Consider the following 23,778-nt stretch of genomic DNA (forward strand, 5'->3'; position numbering starts at 1 on the left):
AACGCAGGAGTGGCATCAGGACAAGTCTCTGAATGTCCTTGAGTGGCCCAGCCAGAACCAGAGCCAGAGCCTGGACCTGAACCCAATCTAACATCTCTGGAGAGACCTGAAAATAGCTGTGCAGCGACGCTCCCCATCCAACCTGACAGAGCCTGAGAATATCTGCAGAGAAGAATGGGAGAAACTCCCCAAATACAGGTGTGACGTGCTTCTAAAGTCATACCCAAAAAGACTTGAGGCTGTAATCGCTGCCAAAGGTGCTTCAACAAAGTACTGAGTAAATGGTCTGAATACTTATGTAAAAGTGATTTCATCAGTGTGGAATGCTCTAATTTACTATTGTAGCACCCAAAGAAAAGAACACAGTTGCACAGGACATACATAGGTAGGACTACAAAGGGTGCATTGAAGAAGTATTGACTGATACTGACTCAATGTATTCTGAGGTAGGCCTATACTCCACCAAAACTCCATTGAGATGTAGGCTTTATCGTGGGGTGGAGTTTAGTCAGCTATGAAAGTAGCCCATGCAATACTTTTTTTTTAAGAATGTAGTAGGCCGAGCTACCGTAGACAACTACATGAGGACACCAAGGTCCAGACCTCAGTAATTTGGGGTCACTTAGAAATGTCCTTATTTTTGAAAGAAAGGCACAATTTTGGTCCATTAAAATAACATCAAATTGATCGGAAATACAGTGTAGACATTGTTAATGTAGTAAATGACCATTGTATCTGGAAAAGGCAGATTTTTTTATGGAATATCTACATAGGCGTACAGAGGCCCATTTTCAGCAACCATCACTCCTGTGTTCCAATGGCACGTTGTGTTAGCTAATCCAAATGTATAATTTTAAAAGGCGAATTGATCATTATAAAACCCTTTTGCAATTATGTTAGCACAGCTGAAAACTGTTGTGCTGATTAAAGGAACAATAAAACTGGCCTTCTTTAGACGAGTTGAGTATCTAGAGCAGCAGGATTTGTGGGTTCGATTACAGCCCTAAAATGGCCAGAAACAAATAACTTTCTTCTGAAACTCGTCAGTCTATTGTTGTTCTGAGAAATTAAGGATATTCCATGTGAGAAAATGCCAAGAAATTGAGGATCTTGTACAACGCTGTGTACTACTCCTTTCACAGAACAGCGCAAACTGGCGCTGGATAATGGCTGGGGTCATTTTTTCTTTTTTTTCTTTCTGTTCTCCAAATATAACTTTTTTATTTGTATAGAAATGTACAAGTTGAAAGTCATTTACTACACTTCTATACAATAAAAAACTTTGGACCTCACTAAAATTCTAACAGTCTTACAAGCTACTACACTTATAAGCTACTACACTGTAGCCTAAGTAGGCCACTGCTGACAGTAATAAGAGAACATTCGGAACCCACTATGGTGTTTCTGGTGCCAAGTTTCTGGTCATGTTGCAGCAGCACGTAGGAGGGAGATTCAAAGATGTGAGAAGTGTGCAGGAGGGCTTGTGACAAAAGAGCATGTAGTTTCAGGGAAAAGGTTGGGTGTTTCAATTGTGGTGGTGGCCATGTTGCTGGGGTTCAGAAATGTCCTGTGCGAGTGAGACAGATTGAAGTTTCCAGGGTGAGAGGAGCACAGAAAGTGTCACATGCTGAGGCAGTGAGGAAAGTAGAGGATGATGTGCTAAAGGAATGGGAAAGTAGGTCAGTACAGAGTGACCAGAACAGTTTGTGCTTTATTAAGGTTGGCTTCTTGGAATTTATTGCTATGGTCAGTAATTTTACCGCACAGATGGAAAGGAAATCCCAGAAGGTTGAATTGGTAGTAGCAGAAGCATAGATGTGTTTGGGTATCAGAGATTTTAGTGCAGAAAAACTACAGGGGGTTTTCAGAGAAGGGGTTCCAGCCTCCCAGGCTGATGACCTGCTGGGGCCAAAGTATTGAGCAGGGGTGGATGGGTGTGTTGGAGATAGTGGTATATATAAATATAGATGGGGATGTCATTTCCTATTTTTGTGATTTCCCTTTTCTGTGAACAGTGCACTTTCCAAACTGAAAGGCAGCAATACACAACAAAGTGCCTGTGTAGTCTGCCAGAAAACCAGACGAAGAAGAAGTAGTGAGACAACTAGATCAAAGGAGACTGCCAAATTGCGGAAGTGCGCGCTCTGTCTGCAGAGAATGACACCTTGAAATGCATTAGGACCTTGAAGAAACTGGCTTATTAGTTAATTATGAGCGCAGCCGGTATCGACCAATAACATGAGTTGGAGTTGGGGATGTGCTAATGAAAAAATATCTGTTCCACTGAACTGACGCTGTTTCGATTTCAGTAGTTACCAGCGTTGTCCTGAGCGAGACCAATCGGTATTTCCATGCGTCTGGATTGGTCGGCTGGCACGTTTCTCGAGTTATGGGCGCATTACAGTCATTATCTGATGAACCAGAATACAGAGAATTGGCAGAGAAGACGGGCTGTGAGTATTACGTTTGTTTCTTGTAGTTTACGTGTACAATTGTTGAGAATACGCATTGTTATGGGTCTATGTAATCTTGCGCTAAAATGTATCATTATTGTGAAATGAAACGCCACCACAATACGAAACCCCATTCTCAATAATGAGTATCTTCATAATACACGTCATCAAGTGTAGCGGTACGTGTTCTGTGGGCTATTTCCATAGCAGAACAGCTTGAGTTATATATTGCTGTATGTAGGCTACAGCACTAGTATGAGTATCTTTCCTGCTAGTTGGCGCCGATGCTATCCCACTTGGACATCAGCGCGCAAAAGGCTTTGACATAACCGGAAAGCTCGTTTTATGTCCACTGTGTCACGAATGTTGAATAAAATTCAATTTGAACTTACTCTGCTGATTCTGTCGGGTTGGTTCTTGTATAGTGCGGAATTTGAGACAATATCCACATGAACGTATAATTAAACTAACTTTTAAAAGCCTGGTAGTGCGTTCAGATCACCTGAAGCATTCGCAGGCAATGCATGCATACTTGCCTAGAGGCCTCCTGTAGACGTTTGTTTACATTGTTTTACGCATGTGCCAGAAGATATTTATATCAATGGAGGTACCAGTGTTTGGAAAGTCAGTTTAATAATACTTTATTACTTTCCTGTGGATATTTCTGCTCAAATTCCTACCCACAAAAGGACAACCCGCACAGACTACTGGTAGAATACATTGAAATTCAATTGTATTCAGCATTCTGGCTTGTGAGAGGACATTTTCAAATCAAACGTATGGCATTAATCTCAGACTGTGAACCTGAGGTATTAGTCTGATGATTGTCAGGCATCTAATAGGCCTACTGCAGTGTCTTTCCTGATACCCTGTAATGAGATGAGCTACCATGTCCAAATTAAAAGCAGAACAATGAGAAGACTGTTTGATCAAATATGGAATGTCCTTGTGACTAAAGTCAGATGAAAGAAATGAGACTTGATAACCGTATTAGACCAGATTAATCTAAAATATGGAGAATGTCAAATTTTCATATGAATTTATTCAACACTAAAAATATGAATGTTTTACTTCTTATATGACAACAGCCAGTGAAAGTGCAGGGCGCCAAATTCAAAGAACAGAAATCTCATAATTAAAATTCCTCAAACATTAAGTATTTCACACCATTTTAAAGATACACTTCTTTTTAATCCCACCACAGTGTCTGATTTCAAATAGGCTTTACAGCCAAAGCACCACAAATTATTATGTTAGGTCAGAGCCAAGTCACAGAAAAACACAGCCATTTTTCCAGCCAAAGAGAGGAGTCACAAAAATCAGAAATAGAGGTATAATTCATCACTAACCTTTGATGATCTTCATCAGATGACACTCATAGGACTTCATGTTACACAATACATGTATGTTTTGTTCGATAAAGTTCATATTTATATCAAAAACTCAGTATACATTGGTGCGTTATGTTCAGTAGTTCCAATAACATCCGGTGATTTTGCAGAGAGCCACATCAATTTACAGAAATACTCATTGTAAATGTTGTTGAAAATACAAGTGTTATACATGGAACTTTAGATACACTTCTCCTTAATGCAACAGCTGTGTCAGATTTCAAAAAAGCTTTACGGAAAAAGCAAACCATGCAATAATCTGAGTACGGAGCTCAGAGACCAAAACAGCCAAACAGATATCCGCCATATTGTGCAGTCAACAGAAGTCAGAAATAACATTATAAAGATTCACTTACCTTTGATGATCTTCATCAGAATGCACTCCCAGGAATCCCAGTTCCACTATAAATGTTTTGTTTTGTTCGATAATGTCCATAATTTATGTCCAAATACCTCCTTTTGTTAGCGCGTTCAGTTCACAAATCCAAATTCATGACGCGCATGCACTAGGAGCAGACGAAAAGTCAAAAAGTTCTGTTACAGTCCGTAGAAACATGTCAAACGAATTATAGAATCAATCTTTAGGATGTTTTTAACATAAATCTACAATAATGTTCCAACCGGAGAATTCCTTTGTCTGTAGAAATGCAATGGAACAGAGCTCGCTCTCAAGTGAACGAGCGTCACGAGCACATGGCATTCTGGCAGACCCCTGACTCATTCCCCTCTCATTTGCTACCACTTCACAGTAGAAGCATCAAACATGGTTCTAAAGACTTTTGATATCTAGTGGAAGCCTTATGAAGTGCAACATGACCAATGTCCCACTGTATCTTCAATAGGGAATGAGTTGAAAAACGACCAACCTCAGATTTCCCACTTCCTGGTTGGATTTGTTTCTCTGATTTTTGTCTGCCATATGAGTTATGTTATACCCACAGACATAATTCAAACAGTTTTAGAAACTTCAGAGTGTGTTCTATTCAAATATACAAATAATTTGCATATATTAGCAACTGGGACTGAGTAACAGGCAGTTTACTCTGGGCACCTCTGGGCACCTTATTCATCCAAGCTACTCAATACTGCCCTCAACCATAAGAAGTTTTAATATATCAAATTACCCTTTTTGATTTAGTTTATTTCAAGACATTGTTTAGAACAATATACTCTACAAGTATATAACATTTCCAGAGTGGGCTCTCTGCTAATTCTTAAGGTTTTATCAGAGGACATTTTTGGGAAGTTGAAGCTCATTTAGTGGATTTCTATACAATTGGAGAACAGCAAAAACAATCAAAAATGGCTCACGCTATTATCACCTTGGCTGCATTAGGTTCATTCACCTCAGTCAATCTACAAACCAAACAAATAGCCTATTAGCTTTACAATATATTATGAGAAATGATTCACACCGACACATAGCATCAGGGATTGTTCAGTCAGTTGTAATGATGAATTGCATAAAATCATATATTCTATACATTGATATGCTCTCTTTTCTCAAATTACATAGTTTTCACATTTGTATTCTTAGGCATTACTAATCAAGCTCCTAACAAACAGACATCCATGGAGCACACAGATGATTGTATTATCACATTCACATAAGTTATTAGAATATTACTTACGATTCTGTATTAATATCCATGATGTAGTGGTAAAGAAAAAGGTGGGTAATGGGAACTATAAACTTCAGTGGGCGATGGAGATAAGATGAACAACCACCAATATAACAATAAAACAAATGTCATTTTTAGAACTGTAGAACTGTATGTTTGCACTTTTAGGGAAGATGGGCCATGTGGATATGTTCATATTGAAACATATCTTTCAACATGAACAACCCCAAGTTTGGGAACCACTGCTATAACCTCGCTCCCTGCTTGCTTCCTCTCTTTCTCTTCTGCTTCCTCCTGCAAGCATTGCAGCCTGACTCAGCCTCACCACTGAGCGCCACATCGCTATCTGTCTCAGTAGGCTACTCTCTGTAAAGAAAAGCTATTATGAAAACTCAGTAGCCTATTTTCTGCTCCTGCTGAGGTGGGCTACGTTTAACATTAGCTTCTTACTTCATCCTTCTATCTGGCAAAGTAATACTTGCCAAAGCCCTTCAACGTCTCTCCTGGCAGCTAGCCACCTGACTGACTGACATACACTATACAGTACCAGTCAAAAGTTTGGACACATCTACTCATTCCAGGGTTTTTCTTTATTTTTTACTATTTTCTACATTGTAGAATAATAGTGAAGACATCAACACTATGAAATAACACATATCAAATCATGTAGTAACTATAAAAAGTGTTAATGAACAAATAAAAATATATTTTATATTTGAGAATCTTCAAAGTAGCAACCCTTTGCCTTTGATAGCTTTGCACACTCTTGGCATTCTCTCAACCAGCTTCACGAGGAATGTTTTTCCAACAGTCTAGAAGGAGTTCCCACATATGCTGAGCACTTGTTGGCTGCTTTTGTTGTTGTAAAAATGTATGTAACCTTTATTTAACTAGGCAAGTCAGTGAAGAACGCATTTGTATTTACAATAACGGCCTACACCGGCCAAACCAGGACGACGCGGGGCCAATTGTGCGACGCCCTATGAGACTCCCAACCATGACCGGTTAAGATACAGCCTGGATTCAAACCTTTTCCTCCACTCTTCAGTCCAACTTATCCCAAACCATCTCAATTGGGTTGAGATCTCGTGATTGTGGAGGCCAGGTCATCTGATGCAGCACTCCATTACTCTCCTTGGTCAAATAGCTGTAGTGACCATAACATTGTGGCAATAATAAGGAAAGCCGAAGTGCCAATGGCTGGAACTAAAGTCATTTATAATGTTTCTCAGGAGTCTTTTGTTGAAAATGTATGTTGGTCTGATGTGTATGAAGAGGTGAATCCAGATGCAGCGTTGGAAGTATTTGTTAAATTATTAATGCCAATTGTTGAAAAGCATGCACCTGTTAAGAAATTAACTGTGAGAACTGTTAGGGCCCCCTGGATGGATGATGAATTGAAAAATGTTATGGTTCAAACAAGGTGGAAAAACTCAGAAGTGAAATGAAAACATTGAACAGTGATCCGTCATATTTTTGCATAAAATATCTAATAATGAAAGTGAAGGATTGCTGTTTTGATTTAGTCAAGTTAGTGTGGGACAGGTGGAAAAACTACTGTTATCCATCAATAATGACAAGCCACCAGGTATAGACAGCATTGATGGGAAACTATTGAGTATGGTAGCAGAATGTATTGCCAGCCCTATTTGCTATATATTTAACCAAAGCCTAAAGGTGTGTGTGTGTGTCCACAGATGTGGAAGGATGCTAAAGTAATTCTACTGCCTAAAAATAGTAAAGCACCTTACTGGAGTGATTTAAGGTAGATACTGTATGTAAAAAAAATTAGTGTGTGAGTGTATGTGAGTGCGTGCGTGTGTAGAGTCAGTATAAATGTGTGTGTGTTGGAGTGTCAGTGTGCGTGAGTGTGTAGAATCCTGTCAGTCTGCTAGAGACAGTGAAAAATACAAGGGACGGGTAGTCTGTGTAGCTATTTAGCGGTCTTAAGGCTTGGGGATATAAACTGTTCAGGAGCCTGTTTGTGTCAGACTTGATGCACCGGTACCTCTTGCCGTGCGGAAGCAGAGAACAGTCTATGGCTTGGATGGAGTCTTTAACGATTTTTCAGGCCTTCCTTTAACACCGCCTGATAAGAGGTCCGGGATGGCAGGGCGCTCGGCCCCTGCAGTGCACTGGGCTGTCTGTACCATCCTCACATTGCCATGTGATCCAGGACAGTGCTGTTGCCATAACAAGCAGTGATGCAGCCAGTCAGGATGCTCTTAATGGTGCAGCTGTATAACTGTTTGAGGATTTGAGGGCCCACGCCAACACTTTTCAACCTGTTGAGGGGGAAGCGGCACTGTCACATCTTCTTCACGACTGCGCACGTGTGTGTGAACTATTTTAAGTCCTTAGTGATTTGGACACCATAGAGCTTGAAGCTCTCGACATGCTCCACTTCAGCCCTGTCGATGTGGATGGGGGCATGCTCCCCTCATTTCCTGTAGTCCATGATCAGCTCTTTGGTCTTCCTGACATTGAGGGAGTGGTTGTTGTCCCGGCACACTTCCAGGTCACTGACCTCCTCCCAGTCTCATCGTCGCCAGTGATCAGGCCTACCACTGTCGTGTCTTCAGCAAACTTGATGATGGTGTTGGAGAAATCGTGGGTGAACAGACGGGGACTAAACTTACACCCCTGTGGGGTAAGCGTGGCAGAGGGGATGTTGCCTACCCTCTTCACCTGGGGTCGGCCATCAGGATGTCCCAGGGTCCTAAGCTTGGTGACGAGCTTGGAGGGGAAACTGGTGTTGAAAGCTGAGCTGTAGTCAATTAACATTATTCTCACATAGGTATTCCTCTTTTCTAGGTGGGTGAGGGCAGTGTGGAGTGTAATTGACATTGTGTCACCTGTGTGGAGAATCCATTGAGTTAGATAGCCATTGGGGGATGTCTTGTCTGAAAGCAATCAGAGCATATCCGCAATCAGAATTAATCAATTTTATAGAATGGAGGAAGAGGTGGCTGGTTCTCCCTTGGCCTTAATCTTGCCAGGTCTCCCCTCTCTTGCCTCTGTAATGCCGGCATTTCCTTTTGGATACCCCAAAAATTAGTGTAGAGCACTCACCTTGTACTGCGCTGACTCTGATGACAGATTGGTTAAAAAAAATGGACAATAAGATGATAGTTGAAGCTGTATTGTTAGATTTCTTCTAGATCTCTTCTAGTTATGAGAAATATTACTGTGATGAAGATTCCAGATTGTCTGCACAATCAAATTATATTCAGCTCAGACACACATGCAAACCCCACAAGACATGCCATCAGGGGTTTCTTCAGTCCCCAAGTCCAAAACGAGTTCATGACATGCACTGTATTATACTGAGCCATGATCGCATCGAACTCCCTTCCAACTCAAGAAAACAGCAGAATTACCGTAAAAAATAATAATAATAATTGAATTATATCACATGGAACGGTGGGGACAGTGAGGGGACAAACACACACACTCTAACACACAGTTTTTGTTGTATTGTTTGTATATCGTTGTATTTTAAATTTGTGTGACTGTCCTTGTCTATCAGTGTTTTGTTGCATGTCATGTTTTGTGTTTTTTGTGAACTCCAGGAAGAGTAGCTGCTGCTTCTGCAAAAGTTAATGGGGATCCAAATAAACAAAGAACAGTGTAGGCCTGACTGAGCCACCATGAATAATAGATTAGATACTTTGTGTATAGCTTCAGAAAAACATGCAAGCAATGAGGACGTGAACAGACCGGTTTTCTTCCCCATCTCTATTGTCTGAAATCCCCACCCTCAGTGAGTCTCCTCATACCACTGGTAATCCAACATTAGATCTTCACATACTGGTATGCCCGTACAATATACCTAGGAATGTATCACATGCGGCTGGTCGCCCCATAATTGGGGAGGACGGACTCATAGTAATGGCTGGAATGGATTCAATGGAATGGTAAATAACTCATCCAAAATATGGTTGATACCATTCCATTCACTCTGTTCCAGCCATTACTATGAGTCCGTCCTTCCCTGGGCAGCCTCTTTTTCACACACTGAAACACTCGCACTCACTCACTCACTCACTCACTCACTCACTCACTCACTCACTCACTCACTCACACACAAACTCTTAATTGAAGTATTGTGGCGATTAGATAGATAGATATTAGATATCAGTCCTTGTTTGAATGCATTTGAATACTTTGAGCTCATCATTACATGTAATACACAGTTTAATACACATGTATTACTGTCTTTCTCTAAACTACAATGAGAATGCAATGTGAAATCGTTTTTACATTTGAATATACAAATCCACTGGCATCAACTAAAAATAGATTCTGAATAAACATTCAGCCCTACTCTCTGCTTATACTATGTGTGTATACAGTGTTAGTCCTGAGGATGTCAAATCAGGCAAACTGAATGATAAATTAGACATAACTTCAAGACACAAACATAAATTGTAGTTGGCAAAAGTTAAAAAACAATTGTGTTCCGTTATAACATCATTACTCTGCAGTCCGTCATAGTTTCCTGCTCATTCTATGTTAAATGATGTGCTGCCTGGCATTTTGCTAATAAGAGGCCTCTTGAAGATACATTTGAGTTCTCCTTCATCCATCTATGTCTCTAACCTGCTGTGGTAGGCTGCCAGGATGTCCCTCTCTGTCTTGGACTCATGACAGTCCTTTTATTTGTTCCTCAGTTTCCTTCGAGCAAATTGGAATCCTGCACAAAAGATTCAAGCAGTTGAGCCACAATGAAGACATGCTGAGGTAGGACTCCCTAATAATTCTTGACATTCATACACTCTGTAAAGGCCCATTCTAACACACTTTATTTTTTAACTTGTGCTGTTACTATGGGGACACACATGGGTGTATCCTGGCATAATACATTTCTGGCGAAGTGGTTCTTCCCATTTCTTTATAATAAACTAGCCTAACAGGTTTTGGTTTGGCTTTTGTTTAGCAAGATGTTATAAGTGACCAGCTTCCTGCTGCACACCTTTTAATTATCTCCTTGTCTTTTCACTTGTAGGAGAGCTGACCTCGACACAATTCCAGACCTGGCATGCAATCCAATCCGCACCCAAATTATAGAGGCCTTCTTTGACAAAAGGTAGATTATCGTGTTCCCGTTATGTACCTCATTAGGTGCACAACTAAGGGCTCTATTTTAACAAACCAAACGCAAAGTAAATCTTAGCAGTTGAGTGGTGGTGTGTCTGAAATATTTGGGCTATTTTGACAGCGGGAACAATGGCCGTTACACCTGGCGTTAGCGTAAAGAGGCGGACTTTTCTTTGAATTAATATAAGTTGTTGTGTGACGTGGGCTTGATCCCTGCTTCAACTTGTAACAAGATTTGTATATTTTCTAATAAGATTATTCTACCTTCAACGTTGATATGGCGAAGTAGAATAAAGGCAAAGAAACAGGCAATCAATAGTTGATTCAACACCACGGTCAGCGATTGGATTTCCTGCAATTTGACGTTCAGATCGAACAGATGACAGTGGAAAATGTTTTTTCTTTTTATATAAATGAAAAACAATAATTTAACTTTACAAACTTGATGTTTCTAAATAGCATATTTCATTCAGTGGGCATCGCGCATAATGAGTGAAGTTTCACAGGAGCTGGATATTGTCATGAACCTCGCCGAAGATGGTGCCTCTTCCTGTTCGGGCGGTACTCGGCGGTCGTCGTCGCCGTTTGTTTTTGGTTATTGGGTAATTGAGTACACCTGTTTTGTGTTTGTTTGTAGGCTATTTAAGGGCACTAGGCCTGCTGGGTATTTGTGCGGGCTTGTTTCTTGTTACTCTGTTGGATGGTGTTTTTTTTGTGTGTCTTTATTCTCCGGACTATTTTGGTCCTGTTGTTTGGGCTGGTAACTTGTATACGCCCTGTGTGTTGGCGTGACCGTTTTTGTTGCACCGGTGAATAAATTTGACAAACTACTGAACCCTGCTCTCTGCGCCTGATTCCACCCACCACTCCTAGTTTATCGTAACATATATAAATAATATCCATAGCCTATAATGAGACTTTGGGGTTTCAAGACACGTGTCGTTTTTTTAGACACATTCAGGGCTTGACATTAACGCAACTCCGGTAAATAAAAATGTTGGACAAGAAGAATATAGATTTAAGTTGTCCGAATGGACAAGTAAAAGAAGAAAAGGGTGTTGACTGTTTTTGCTGCTCCCAAAAGTGCTATTTTAATATAACATTGGGCATAGGCTATTCTATTGATTAGTCTACTGTGTTCCTCTGCTGGCAAGATCCATGCCATAACCAACTAAATAAATATCCCCACTAGCGTTGCCTGAAATGTGCCCTTTGGCGCATGTTTTTTAAGGGCACACCTCAGATATTTCTTACCCTCCCACCTCAACGCAAGCGAGCTGATATTAGACACGTCAATTACCAATCCTAGGGCAAGGTTTGGAAAATAGCAGTGCGCTGGCTTTAACAAATTGAAATTGCTAACGAGCGTGTGTTTGACAATTGGGCTGGCTTAACACCAGTCGAAAATAGAATCCAAAAAGTGAACTTCTCTCAAGATGCTCATATCTACCTAGTGTGATTTTCATTAAACAGTAGGTTTGGTGGTGCCTCACAGAGATGTCAAATATCAACCTCATCTAGAAACAACCCCTAACATTAAGCCCCTAGCCGTTAGCCACTACCACTTAGCACTTGTGTAGACCGGAAAGGTTTGAATATTAAGTTTCTTTCCAAAATGATATATATCCTTTTTCAGAAATCTTGATAAATTAGCTTTTATTGTTTCAAAGAACTTATGAAAAAGTGAAAAAAACACCAATCTCATCACTGCAATGTGTTGCTCAATGACAGATAGGCATGTATTTATTTTCAATCACTTGATGGTTTCATTTCAGAGAGACAAATAATGTTTTTTCAGCAAAACGAAAAGTATACAAAATATTAAGAAAACTTCCTCTTTCCATGACAGACTGACCAGGTGAATCCAGGTGAAAGCTATGATCCCTTATTGATTGTCACTTGTTAAATCCACTTCAATCAGTGTAGATTAAGTGAAGGAGACAGGTTAAAGAAGGATTTTTAAGCATTGAAACAATTGAGAAATGGATTGTGTATGTGTGCCATTCAGAGAGTGAATGGGAAAGACCAAAAATGTAAGTGCCTTTGAACGGGGTATGGTAGTAGGGGTCAGGAACACTGGTATGTGTCAGGAACTGCAATGCTGCTGGGTTTTTCACGCTCAACATTTTCCTGTGTGTATCAAGAATGGTCCACCACCCAAAGGACATCAAGCCAACCGGTCAGGATGCTCTCTGGTGCTGCTGTGGAACTTTCTGAGGATCTGAGGACCCATGTCAAATCTTTTCAGTCTCCTGAGGGGGAATATGTGTTGTCATGCCCTCTTCACGATTGTCTTGGTGTGTTTGGACCATGATAGTTTGTTGGTGAACTTGAAACTCCACCTCTACAATACAGCACAACAATGTTAATGAGGGCCTGTCCGGCCCTTCTTGTCCTGTAGTCCACGATCAGCTCCTTTGTCTTGCTCACATTGAGGGAGAGTTTCTTGTCTTGACACTACACTACCAGGTCTCTGACCTCCTCCCTATAGGCTGTCTCATCACTGTTGGTGATCAGGCCTACCACTGTTGTGTCGTCAGCAAACTTAATGATGGTGTTGGAGTCGTGTTTGGCCATGCAGTCGTGGGTGAACGGAGAGTACAGGAGGGAACTAGGCTTGCACCTCTGAGGGGCCCCGGTGTTGAAGATCAGCGTGGCAGATGTGTTGTTGCCTACCCTTACCACGTGGGGGTGGCACGTCAGGAAGTTCAGGATCCTGTTGCAGAGGGAAGTGTTTAGTCCCAGGGTCCTTAGCTTAGTGATGAGCTTTGAGGGCACTATGGTGTTGAAAGCTGAACTGTAGTCAATGCATAGCATTCTCAAATACTGTAGGTGTTTCTTTTGTCCAGGTGTGAAAGGACATTGTGGAGTGCGATTTAGATTGCGTCATATGTGGATCTGTTTTTAGGTGGTTTGCGAATTGGAGTGGGTCTAGGGTTTCCGGGATGATGGTGTTGACGTGAGCCATAACCAGCCTTTCAAAGCACTTCATCATGGCTACCGACGTGAGTGCTACGGGCTGTAGCAATTTAGGCAGGTTACCTTCGCTTCCTTGGGCACAGGGACTATGGTGGTTTGCCTGAAACATGTAGGTATTACAGACTCGGTCAGAGAGAGGTTGTAAATGTCAGTAAAGACACTTGCCAGTTGGTCCGCTTACACGCCCTGGTAATCCATCTGGCCCCACAGCCTTGTGAATGTTGACCTTTTTAAAGGTCTTGCACACGTCAGCTACGAAGAGTGGGATCACACAGTCATCCGGAACAATTGGTGCTCTCGTGAACGCTTCAGTGTTGCTTGCCTCGAAGTGAGCATAAAAGGCATTTAGCTCGTCTGGTAGGCTTGTGTTACTGGGCATCTCGCGGCTGTGTTTCCCTTTGAACTCCGTAATAGTTTGCAAGCCCTGCCACATCCGCCGAGCTTCAGAGCCAGTGTGTAGTAGGATTCAAACTTAGTCCTGTATTGATGCTTTGCATGTTTGATGGTTCGTCTGAGGGCATAGTGGGATTTATAATAAGCGTCCGGATTAGTCTCCCGCTCCTTGAAAGTGGCAGCTCTAGCCTTTAGCTCGGTGCAGATGATGCCTATAATCCATAACTTCTGGTTGGGATATGTACAGTGAGGGGAAAAAAGTATTTTTCTGCTGATTTTGTACGTTTGCCCACTGACAAAGAAATGCTCCGTCTATAATTTTAATGGTAGGTTTATTTAAATGATGAGAGACAGGATAACAACAAAACAATCCAGAAAAACACATGTCAAAAATGTTATAAATTGATTTGCATTTTAATGAGGGAAATAAGTATTTGACCCCTCTGCAAAACATGACTTAGTACTTGGTGGCAAAACCCTTGTTGGCATTCACAGAAGTCAGATGTTTCTTGTAGTTGGCCACCAGGTTTGCACACATCTCAGGAGGGATTTTGTCCCACTCCTCTTTGCAGATCTTCTGCAAGTTATTAAGGTTTCGAGGCTGACGTTTGGCAACTCGAACCTTCAGCTCCCTCCACAGATGTTCTATGGGATTAAGGTCTGGAGACTGGCTAGGCCACTCCAGGACCGTAATGTGCTTCTTCTTGAGCCACTCCTTTGTTGCCTTGGCCATGTGTTTTGGGTCCTTGTCATGCTGGAATACCCATCCACGACCCATTTTCAATGCCCTGGCTGAGGGAAGGAGGTTCTCACCCAAGAATTGACGGTACAAGGCCCCGTCCATCGTCCCTTTGATGCGGTGAATTTGTCCTCTCCCCTTAGCAGAAAAACACCCCCAAAGCATAATGTTAGCACCTCCATATTTGACGGTGGGGATGATGTTCTTCGGGTCATAGGCAGCATTCCTCCTCCTCCTCCAAACACGACGAGTTGAGTTGATGCCAAAGAGATCCATTTTGGTCTCATCTGACCACAACACTTTCACCCAGTTCAACTGAATCATTCAGATGTTCATTGGCAAACTTCAGACGGGCATGTATATGTGCTTTCTTGAGCAGGGGGACCTTGCGGGCGCTGCAGGATTTCAGTCCTTCATGGCGTAGTGTGTTACCAATTGTTTTCTTGGTGACTATGGTCCCAGCTGCCTTGAGATCATTGACAAGATCCTCCCGTGTAGTTCTGGGCTGATTCCTCACCGTTCTCATGATCATTGCAACTCCACAAGGTGAGCTCTTGCATGGAGCCCCAGGCCGAGGGAGATTGACAGTTCTTTTGTGTTTCTTCCATTTGTGAATAATCGCACCAACTGTTGTCACCTTCTCACCAAGCTGCTTGGCGATGATCTTGCAGCCCATTCCAGCCTTGTGTCAGTCTACAATCTTGTCCCTGACATCCTTGGAGCGCTCTTTGGTCTTGGCCATGGTGGAGAGTTTGGAATCTGATTGATTGCTTCTGTGGACAGTTGTCTTTTATACAGGTAACTAGCTGAGATTAGGAGCACTCCCTTTAAGCGTGTGCTCCTAATCTCAGTTTGTTACCTGTATAAAAGACACCTGGGAGCCAGAAATCTTTCTGATTGAGAGGGGGTCAAATACTTATTTCCCTCATTAAAATGTAAATTAATTTATAACATTTTTGACATGCTTTTTTCTGGATTTTGTTGTTGTTTTTCTGACTCTCACTGTTCAAGTAAACCTACCATCAAAATTATAGACTGATCATTTCTTTGTCAGTGGGCAAACGTATAAAATCAGCAGGGGATCAAATACTTTTTTCCCTCACTGATGTACAGTCACTGTGGGGACGATGTCGTCGATGCACTTACTGATGATGCCAGTGACTGTGGTGGTATACTCCTCAATGCCATTGGATGAATCATGGAATGTATTCCAGTCTGTGCTAGCAAAACAGTCCTGTAGCGTAGCATCCATGTCATCTGACCACTTCCGTATTGATCGAGTCACTGGTACTTCCTGCTTTAGTTTTTGCTTGTATGCACGAATCAGGAGGATAGAATTGTGGTCAGATATGCTGGTATAAATTAGGTAAAATGGATTTAAGTTTGCCTGCATTAAATTCCTCGGCCACTAGGAGTGCCGCTTCTGAATGAGCACTTTCTTGTTCGTTAATGGCCTTATACAGCTCATTGATTGTGGTGTTAGTGCCAGCATCAGTTTGGGGTGGTAAATAGACAGCTACTAATAATATAGATAGTGTGGTCTACAGTTTATCATGATGTACTCTACCTCAAGCAAGCAATACCTCGAGACTTCTTTAGTATTAGACATCGCGCTCCAGCAGTTATTGACAAATGGACAATCACCCCCGCCCCTTGTCTTTCCAGACATAGCTGCTCTGTCCTGCTGATGCACGGAAAACCCAGCCAGCTCAATATTATTTGTGTTGGTGGTATTTGGTATTTTATTAGGTTCCCCATTCGCTATTGCCTAAGCAGCAGCTACTCTTCCTGGGGTCCACACAAAACATATGACATAATACAGAACGACATAATACAGAACATCATTAGACAAGAACAGCTCAAGGACAGAACTACATACACTTTTAAAAAGGCATACGTAGCCTACATATCAATGCATCCACACAAACTATCTAGGTCAAATAGAGGAGAGTCGTTGTGCCGCGAGGTGTTGCTTTCTGTTTTATTAAACCAGGTTTACTGTTTGTTTGAGTAATATGAGATGGAAGGAAGTTCCATGCAATAAGGGCTCTATATATAATATTGTATGCTTTCTTGAATTTGTTCTGGATTTGTGGACTATGAAAAGACCCCTGGTGGCATGTCTGGTGGGGTAAGTGTGTGTGTCAGAGCTGTGTAAGATGACTATGCAAACAATTTAGGATTTTCAACACATGAATGTTTCTTATAAAAAGAAGTGATGCAGTCAGTCTCTCGTCAACAGTTAGCCAAGAGAGACTGGCATGTATAGTATTTATCTCAGCCCTCTGATTACAATTAAGAGCAAAACGTGCCGCTCTGTTCTGGGCCAGCTCTAACTAGGTATTTCCTTGCCGCATTGGACCACACAACTGGACAATAATCAAGATTAGACAAAACTACAGCCTGCAGAACTTGCTTTTTGGAGTGTGGTGTCAAAAAAGCAGAGTATATCTTTATTACGGACAGACCTCTCCCAATCTTTGCAACCATTGAATCTATATGTTTTGGCCATGACAGTTTACAATCTAAGGTAACGACAAGTACTTTAGTCTCCTCAACTTGTTCAACAGCCACACCATTCATTACCAGATTCAACTGGAACATAAGATATTACAGTTTTTAATGTCCCGTTGGTAGGATAGTCTCGACCATAGTTCATCAAGTTTGTTTTCCAGTGATTGATCGTTGGTCAATTAGACTCCTGAACAGGTAATCAAATGGCTACCCGGACTATTTGCATTGTGTGCCCCCCCACAAACCCCTCTTTTACGCTGCTGCTACTCTGTTTATCATATATACATAGTCACTTTAACTATACATTAATGTACATACTACCTCAATTGGCCCGACCAACCAGTGCTCCCGCACATTGGTTAACCGGGTTATCTGCATTGTGTCCCACCACCCGCCAACCCCCCTTTACGCTACGCTACTCTTTGTTCATCATATATGCATAGTCACTTTAACCATATCTACATGGTCGTACTACCTCAGTCAGCGCGACTAACCAGTCTCTATATGTAGCCTTGCTACTGTTATTTTTCACTGTATTTTTACTGTTTTTATTTCTTTACTTACCTATTGTTCACCTAATACCTTTTCTGCACTGTTACTTAGAGCCTGTAAGTAAGCATTTCAGTGTAAGGTCGGCGCACTTGACAGAAACTTTGATTTGATTTGAATCGATGGTAGTGGTGATTTACTCACTCTCCTCTGAATCCTCACAAGGCACGCCCACCTCCTCCCTCTGTATCTCTGCCTTCACGCGAATGACAGGGATTTGGGCCTGGTCTCCGGAAAGTAGCATATCCTTCGTGTCAGACTCATTAAAGAAAACATTTTCGTCCAATTCGAGGTGAGTAATCACTGTTCTAATGTCTGGAAGCTCTTTTCAGTCGTAAGAGACAGTAGCAGCAACTTTATGAACAAATAAGTTACAAACAATGCGAATAAACACAACAGCACAGTTGGTTAGGAGCCCTTAAAATGGCAGCCATTCCCTCCGGAACCTATATATCATTATTTCCTGACTAGTCTCCCAGTTCCTGCCGCTGAAAAACATCCCCACAACAAAGGGCTACCCAGACCCCTCTTTTTCACTGCTGCTACTCTCTGTTCATTATCTATGCAAAGTCACTTTAACTCTACCTACATGTACATATTACCTGAATTACCTTGACTAACCAGTGCTCCCGCACATTGACTCTGTGCTGGTACCCCCAGTATATAGCCTCTCTATTGTTGTTTTACTGCTGCTGTTTTAATTATTTGTTACTTTTATTTTCTATTTATCCATTTTTTACTTAACCAACAATGCAGTTCTAAGAAAAATAGGTGTTAAGGGCTTGTAAGTAAGCATTTCACTGTAAGGTCTACACCTGTTGTATTCGGCGCATGTGACATACAATTTTATTTGATTCGATGCTGCCACCACTATGCTTTACCGTAGGGATGGTGCCAGGTTTCCTCGAGACGTGATGCTTGGCATTCAGGCTAAGGGGTTCAATCTTGGATTCATCAGACCAGAGAATCTTGTATCTTATGTTCTGAGAGTCCTTTATGTGCCTTTGGCAAACTCTCTAAACGGGCTGTCATGTGCCTTTTACTGAAGAGTGGCTTCTGTTTTGCCACTCTACCATAAAGGCCTGATTGGTGGAGTGCTGCATGGCTGGTTATCCTTCTGGAAGGTTCTCCCATCTCCACAGAGGAACTCTGGAGCTCTGTCAGAGTGACCATTGGGTTCTTGGTCACCTCCCTGACTATGGCCCTTCTCCTTCAATTGCTCAGTTTGGCCAGGCGGCTAGCTGTTGGAAGAGTCTTGGTGGTTCCAAACTTCTTATGGCTGCAGCGACAAGGGCAGTATTGAGTAGCTTGGATGAAAGGTGCCCTGCTTAAGTACTGCAGTGCATCTCCTCCTCATGGACTGCACCAGATTTGCCAATTGCTGTGAGATGTTACCCGACTCTTCCACCCAAGGCAAGTTCCCGGACATTTCTGGGGGGAATGGGCCTAGCCCTCACCCTCCGATCCAACAGGTTCCAGATGTGCTCAATGGGATTGAGATCCGGGCCCTTCGCTGGCCATGGCAGAACACTGACATTCCTGTAGGAAATCACACACAGAACGAGCAGTATGGCTGGTGGCATTGTCATGCTGGAGGGTCATGTCAGGATGAGCCTGCAGGAAGGGTATCACATGAGGGAGGAGGTTGTCTTACCTGTAACGCACAGCGTTAAGATTGCCTGCAATGACAACAAGCTCAGTCCGATGATGCTGTGACACACCGCCCCAGACCATGGCGGACCCTCCACGTCCAAATCGATCCCGCTTCAGAGTAGAGGCCACGGTTTAACTCTCATTCCTTTGATGATAAACGAGTATCTAACCGACACCCCTGGTGAGACAAAACCACTACTCGTCAGTGAAGAGCACTTTTTGCCAGTCCTGCCAGCGACGGTTGGTTTGTGCCCATAGGTGACGTTGTTGCCAGTGATGTCTGGTGAGGACCTGCCTTACAACAGGCCTACAAGCCCACAGTCCAGCCTCTCTCAGCCTATTGCGGACAGTCTGAGCACTGATGGAGAGATTGTTCCTGGTGTAACTCGGGCAGTTGTTGTTGCAATTCTGTACCTGTCCCGCAGGTGTGCTGTTCAGATGTACCGATCCTGTGCAGATGTTGTTACACGTGGTCTGCCACTGCAAGGACGATCTGCTGTCCGTTCTGTCTCCCTGTAGCGCTGTCTTAGGCATCTCACAGTACGGACATTGACATTTATTGCTCTGGCCACATCTGCAGCATGCGTAATGCACGTTCACGCAGATGAGCAGGGACCCTGGGCACCTTTCTTTTGGTGTTTTTCAGAGTCAGTAGAAAGGCCTCTTTAGTGTCCTAAGTTTTCATAACTGTGACCTTAAGACACAAACAGCTTACAGACGGTAGGCAAATAACGACCGTTCCACAGGTGCATGTTCATGAATTGTTTGTTGTTCATTGAACAAGCATGGGAAACAGTGTTTAAACCCTTTACAATGAGGATCTGTGAAGTTATTTGGATTTTTACGAATTATCTTTGAAAGACAGGGTCCTGAAAAAGGGACGTTTTTTGTTGTTGCTGAGTTTATAATCTATATGACAATAATACAACCTTAGCTAGCAATAGGCGGAGTCGAGCTACTACCATATTGCGTACAGTATCCATGATGTGCCTAGGATATCATGCAGTGACCTCGTCTGTCCACAAGATGGAGATATTTATGTTCCTTGCTTTTTTTATACCTCTATAGAAACTTCCATCAGAATGGTGACGGGACGGTGGAGGAGATCAGCTTTGAGGAGTTCCTTGTGGTAATGTCCCACTTCAGACCTCCAGCACTGAACATGACAGAGGAACAGAGAGAGAAGGTCAGGAGGGAGAAACTCCGCTGTGAGTACCGTTATTAAAATGTTACAGTGTGGACTGGTGTTAAGATTGATCTTTTGCATTATAGTATATTTTCACTACCAAATGTAACACTGTGCTGAAATTGATATAATAATATCTAAAAATGAAATTGATATAATAATTCTTTGTGCGTCTCTTTCGGGACACACAACAGGTGCGTAAATACATACATGAATCACAAGCAATAACTACAGCAGACAGCACATGTGGATTCAGTTCCTTGTTAGTTCCTTATTAGCTTGTGTACTTTCTACAATGACATTCAGAACACTGTACACGGTTTGATGTGTACTATGGCTCGCTCTTTGACTGGAATCCAGAAAAGGAATCTATTATCTGTAAACGTATGCGTACCTGCTATCCCAGCAGAACAACAGATCTGTGTCCCATATACAGCATTATTCAGCAAATGCTTGACAGTGATACCTCATGACACATGCAGGTAAGCCTTTGGTAAGCAAATATTTGTAAAGAGTTTGTGTAAGATTTTTCTTGTTTTCTTTCCCAGTCCTGTTTAACATGCACGACACAGACAACGATGGAACAATCACTCTGGAGGAGTATCGACATGTAAGCCATTGCCCAGCCCTGTCTTTCAAATACTTTATCTGCCTATCACTATGTATTGTAACCATGACTGCCTTTCCTCTGAGTGTACTGTAGGTAGTGGAGGAGCTGCTGTCTCGAAGCGGAGCCCTGGGAAAGGAAACGGCAAAAGGAATAGCAGATGCTGCCATGCTGGAGGTGGCCAGTATTTCCATGGGTCACATGGTACGGCTGCTTTTTTACAACATCTTGTGAATGTTTTTTTTTTCCTCACTCTGAGTTTTAGATCTGGAATCAGCTGCTATATGACATCTGACTATTCTACAAGTTTTTTTCAATACCATATTCAATAATCTCATTCTCAGGAACCAGATGAGTTTTACGAGGGGATCACTTTTGAACATTTTCTAAAGGTTTGTTATAAAACATATTATTTTGTGTCTAATAATATCTTTATTTTTTGGGGGTAAAAGTCATGGCTATGGTTTTATTTTTAAAAGGTTTTTATTATTAAATAAAGGAAGTGTAGATTATTTAATTGAGCTTCACTGGAGAGCCCATTAAATCATCACTGTTCTTTAAAGGCGTGATTTGCACTCCTTACATCCATTTTTTTTTTTTACTTTTAAATTAAGATTAAGATTATAAACTGAGTGGTTGGAGCCCTGAATGCTGATTGGCTGACAACTGTTGTATATCAGACCATACAGCATGGGTATGACAAAACTGCTCTAATTACGTTGGTAACCCGTTTATAATAGCAATAATATACCACGGCTAAGGGCTGTGTCCAAGCACTCTGCGTTATAACAGCCCTTAGCCGTGGTATATTGGTCATATACCACACCCCTGGGCCTTATTGCTTAATTATAACTTTTAAATGTCTCATGACCTTAGTTCAACTGTCACATCCCATTAGAACCCAAAATATAAGCTTGTTTTACACCATTGTTTGTAAACAAATACTGTATAGCATCAAAACATGGTTAAAACTATCATTTTAATTTCTGGTGGATGGTCAGTCCTTGCATCTATAGCTCTGTTTTTGAAAATCTAAAGTGGTTACATTTCTCCAGCCCTATCTCTCTGCTGTTTGACAAACCTGCAGATTTTCCCTTTAACACAAACAATAGCAGCACAATTGTTGTTCTTGTTATTAAAGTACACAATAGTTGAAGCTAATTGTCAGTTTATTAACTAAGTACTATACTGGTAGTAAAACAACATTTTCTTTTCAGATACTGAAAGATATTGAGATCGAGACGAGAATGAACATTCGCTTTTTGAATATGGACACGACGACCCTGTGCAAGTGAGGATCTTCCACTTTATTTTATTACTATGATGCACAATCACTCTTCTATGGTCTTTTTATTAGTGGCCAGATAGGGCATACTTTACCTTCTCAGACCAACTATTACAAAGCTCTGTTTAATAGTTTTGGGTGACGATTTAAGCTTCTACTATCTATTAGCCTCTAACACACACACTATGTTTTTACAAATTTATCGGATAAAAAAATATTTATGTGCAACTATGCAAATATACACAGATTAGCAGTAGGTATGTTATGAATTTAGCATGCCTGTATCTATCACTCCATATTTTATGCAAGAGTATTCACAATGCTCTAAATGCCATGAATCAATAATAAATTCAATAATAATGCAACAATCCAGTAATAACAATGTAATAAGCCAGTAATAAAGCGATAGCCAATTATGCAGCTCCATGATTGAAGTGAATGCAATTTACCTCCTAGTATATCTAGGGCACTGTGTGGAATAAGCTACAACCATTTGCACATCTCTTCTATACCGTCATGCACACCTAAACTGTTTTGCTGCCACTGCCATCAGTTTGGAATCAAAACAGGTTAGAATTTCCATGTTCATTAAAAAGTCACTGACCAATAGAAACAAAGTACTTATTTCCAAAGTTTAACTGACCAGCCTAGCAGTATAGCATACTGCACATGTCCTGTGGCAAGACCCTCCTCATATTGAGATAGTAGTTTCAAGTCAAATGTGCGTTTAGACTTGTGCAAATGTTTTCAGAATCAATCCCACACAAACAAGCATTTGTTGACTGTTAGAAATGGGAACAATGATATCCAACTTGTCTGTGCTGCCCTCTAGAGACCAAAGAATGTGAAGTCTATCCCATTCCCACATTTAATCATCTCTATACTGCATATTTTATTTTTTGGTTTGCATGTGTTTGATGCCATTCCATTTGCTCCATTCCTGCCATTTATTATGAGCCGTACTGCCCTCAGCAGCCTCCTGTGGACTAAATGGCATGCATTCATTCAATTAATTTGGCCTTAATCAGTTGCAGATCAAATGTATTTTAAGTAAGCACCAGCAAATACTGCAGCCTGCCGATATCTTGATTGCATCTACAGATTTTAGCATGTCTTGGTGTTTGAATTTCCATACACACTGTATATTTGTACTGTAAAATACAATATTTTCATTCCGATTTGGGATGTTATTGTAGCAAGGAATAATGTAAATGATGTGGCCTTCTCTTTTTATTGAGAACATTAAAATAGGAAACTGCTCACCAAAAGTGTATCATTTTTGAATGACTATGTGTGTTTTAGTTTTG

General features: G+C 41.5%; 1 protein-coding gene across 3 annotated transcripts; it reads left to right on the forward strand.

Moving 5' to 3' along the window:
* The first annotated feature begins 2,064 nt into the window (after positions 1 to 2,064).
* On the forward strand, positions 2,065 to 23,739 carry tescb (tescalcin b). Of its 3 annotated transcripts, none has more exons than XM_064977807.1 (8): positions 2,065 to 2,453; positions 10,140 to 10,209; positions 10,475 to 10,555; positions 20,462 to 20,601; positions 21,128 to 21,189; positions 21,273 to 21,390; positions 21,531 to 21,578; positions 22,404 to 22,482. In XM_064977807.1, exons 1-7 carry the CDS (start codon positions 2,390 to 2,392, stop codon positions 21,539 to 21,541), a joined length of 546 nt encoding a protein of 181 aa, XP_064833879.1. In that variant the 5' UTR covers positions 2,065 to 2,389; the 3' UTR covers positions 21,542 to 21,578; positions 22,404 to 22,482. The 3 variants fall into 3 exon arrangements, with proteins under 3 accessions (XP_064833879.1, XP_064833878.1, XP_064833880.1); XM_064977806.1 differs by having other exon boundaries at positions 2,070 to 2,453; positions 21,283 to 21,390; positions 22,404 to 23,739; XM_064977808.1 differs by lacking the exons at positions 2,065 to 2,453; positions 10,140 to 10,209 and adding an exon at positions 17,906 to 18,032 and having other exon boundaries at positions 10,480 to 10,555; positions 21,283 to 21,390; positions 22,404 to 23,739.
* Positions 23,740 to 23,778: the final 39 nt, after the last annotated feature.

Source organism: Oncorhynchus masou, chromosome 11 (genome assembly GCF_036934945.1).
Source record: "Oncorhynchus masou masou isolate Uvic2021 chromosome 11, UVic_Omas_1.1, whole genome shotgun sequence".
NCBI lineage: Eukaryota > Metazoa > Chordata > Actinopteri > Salmoniformes > Salmonidae > Oncorhynchus > Oncorhynchus masou.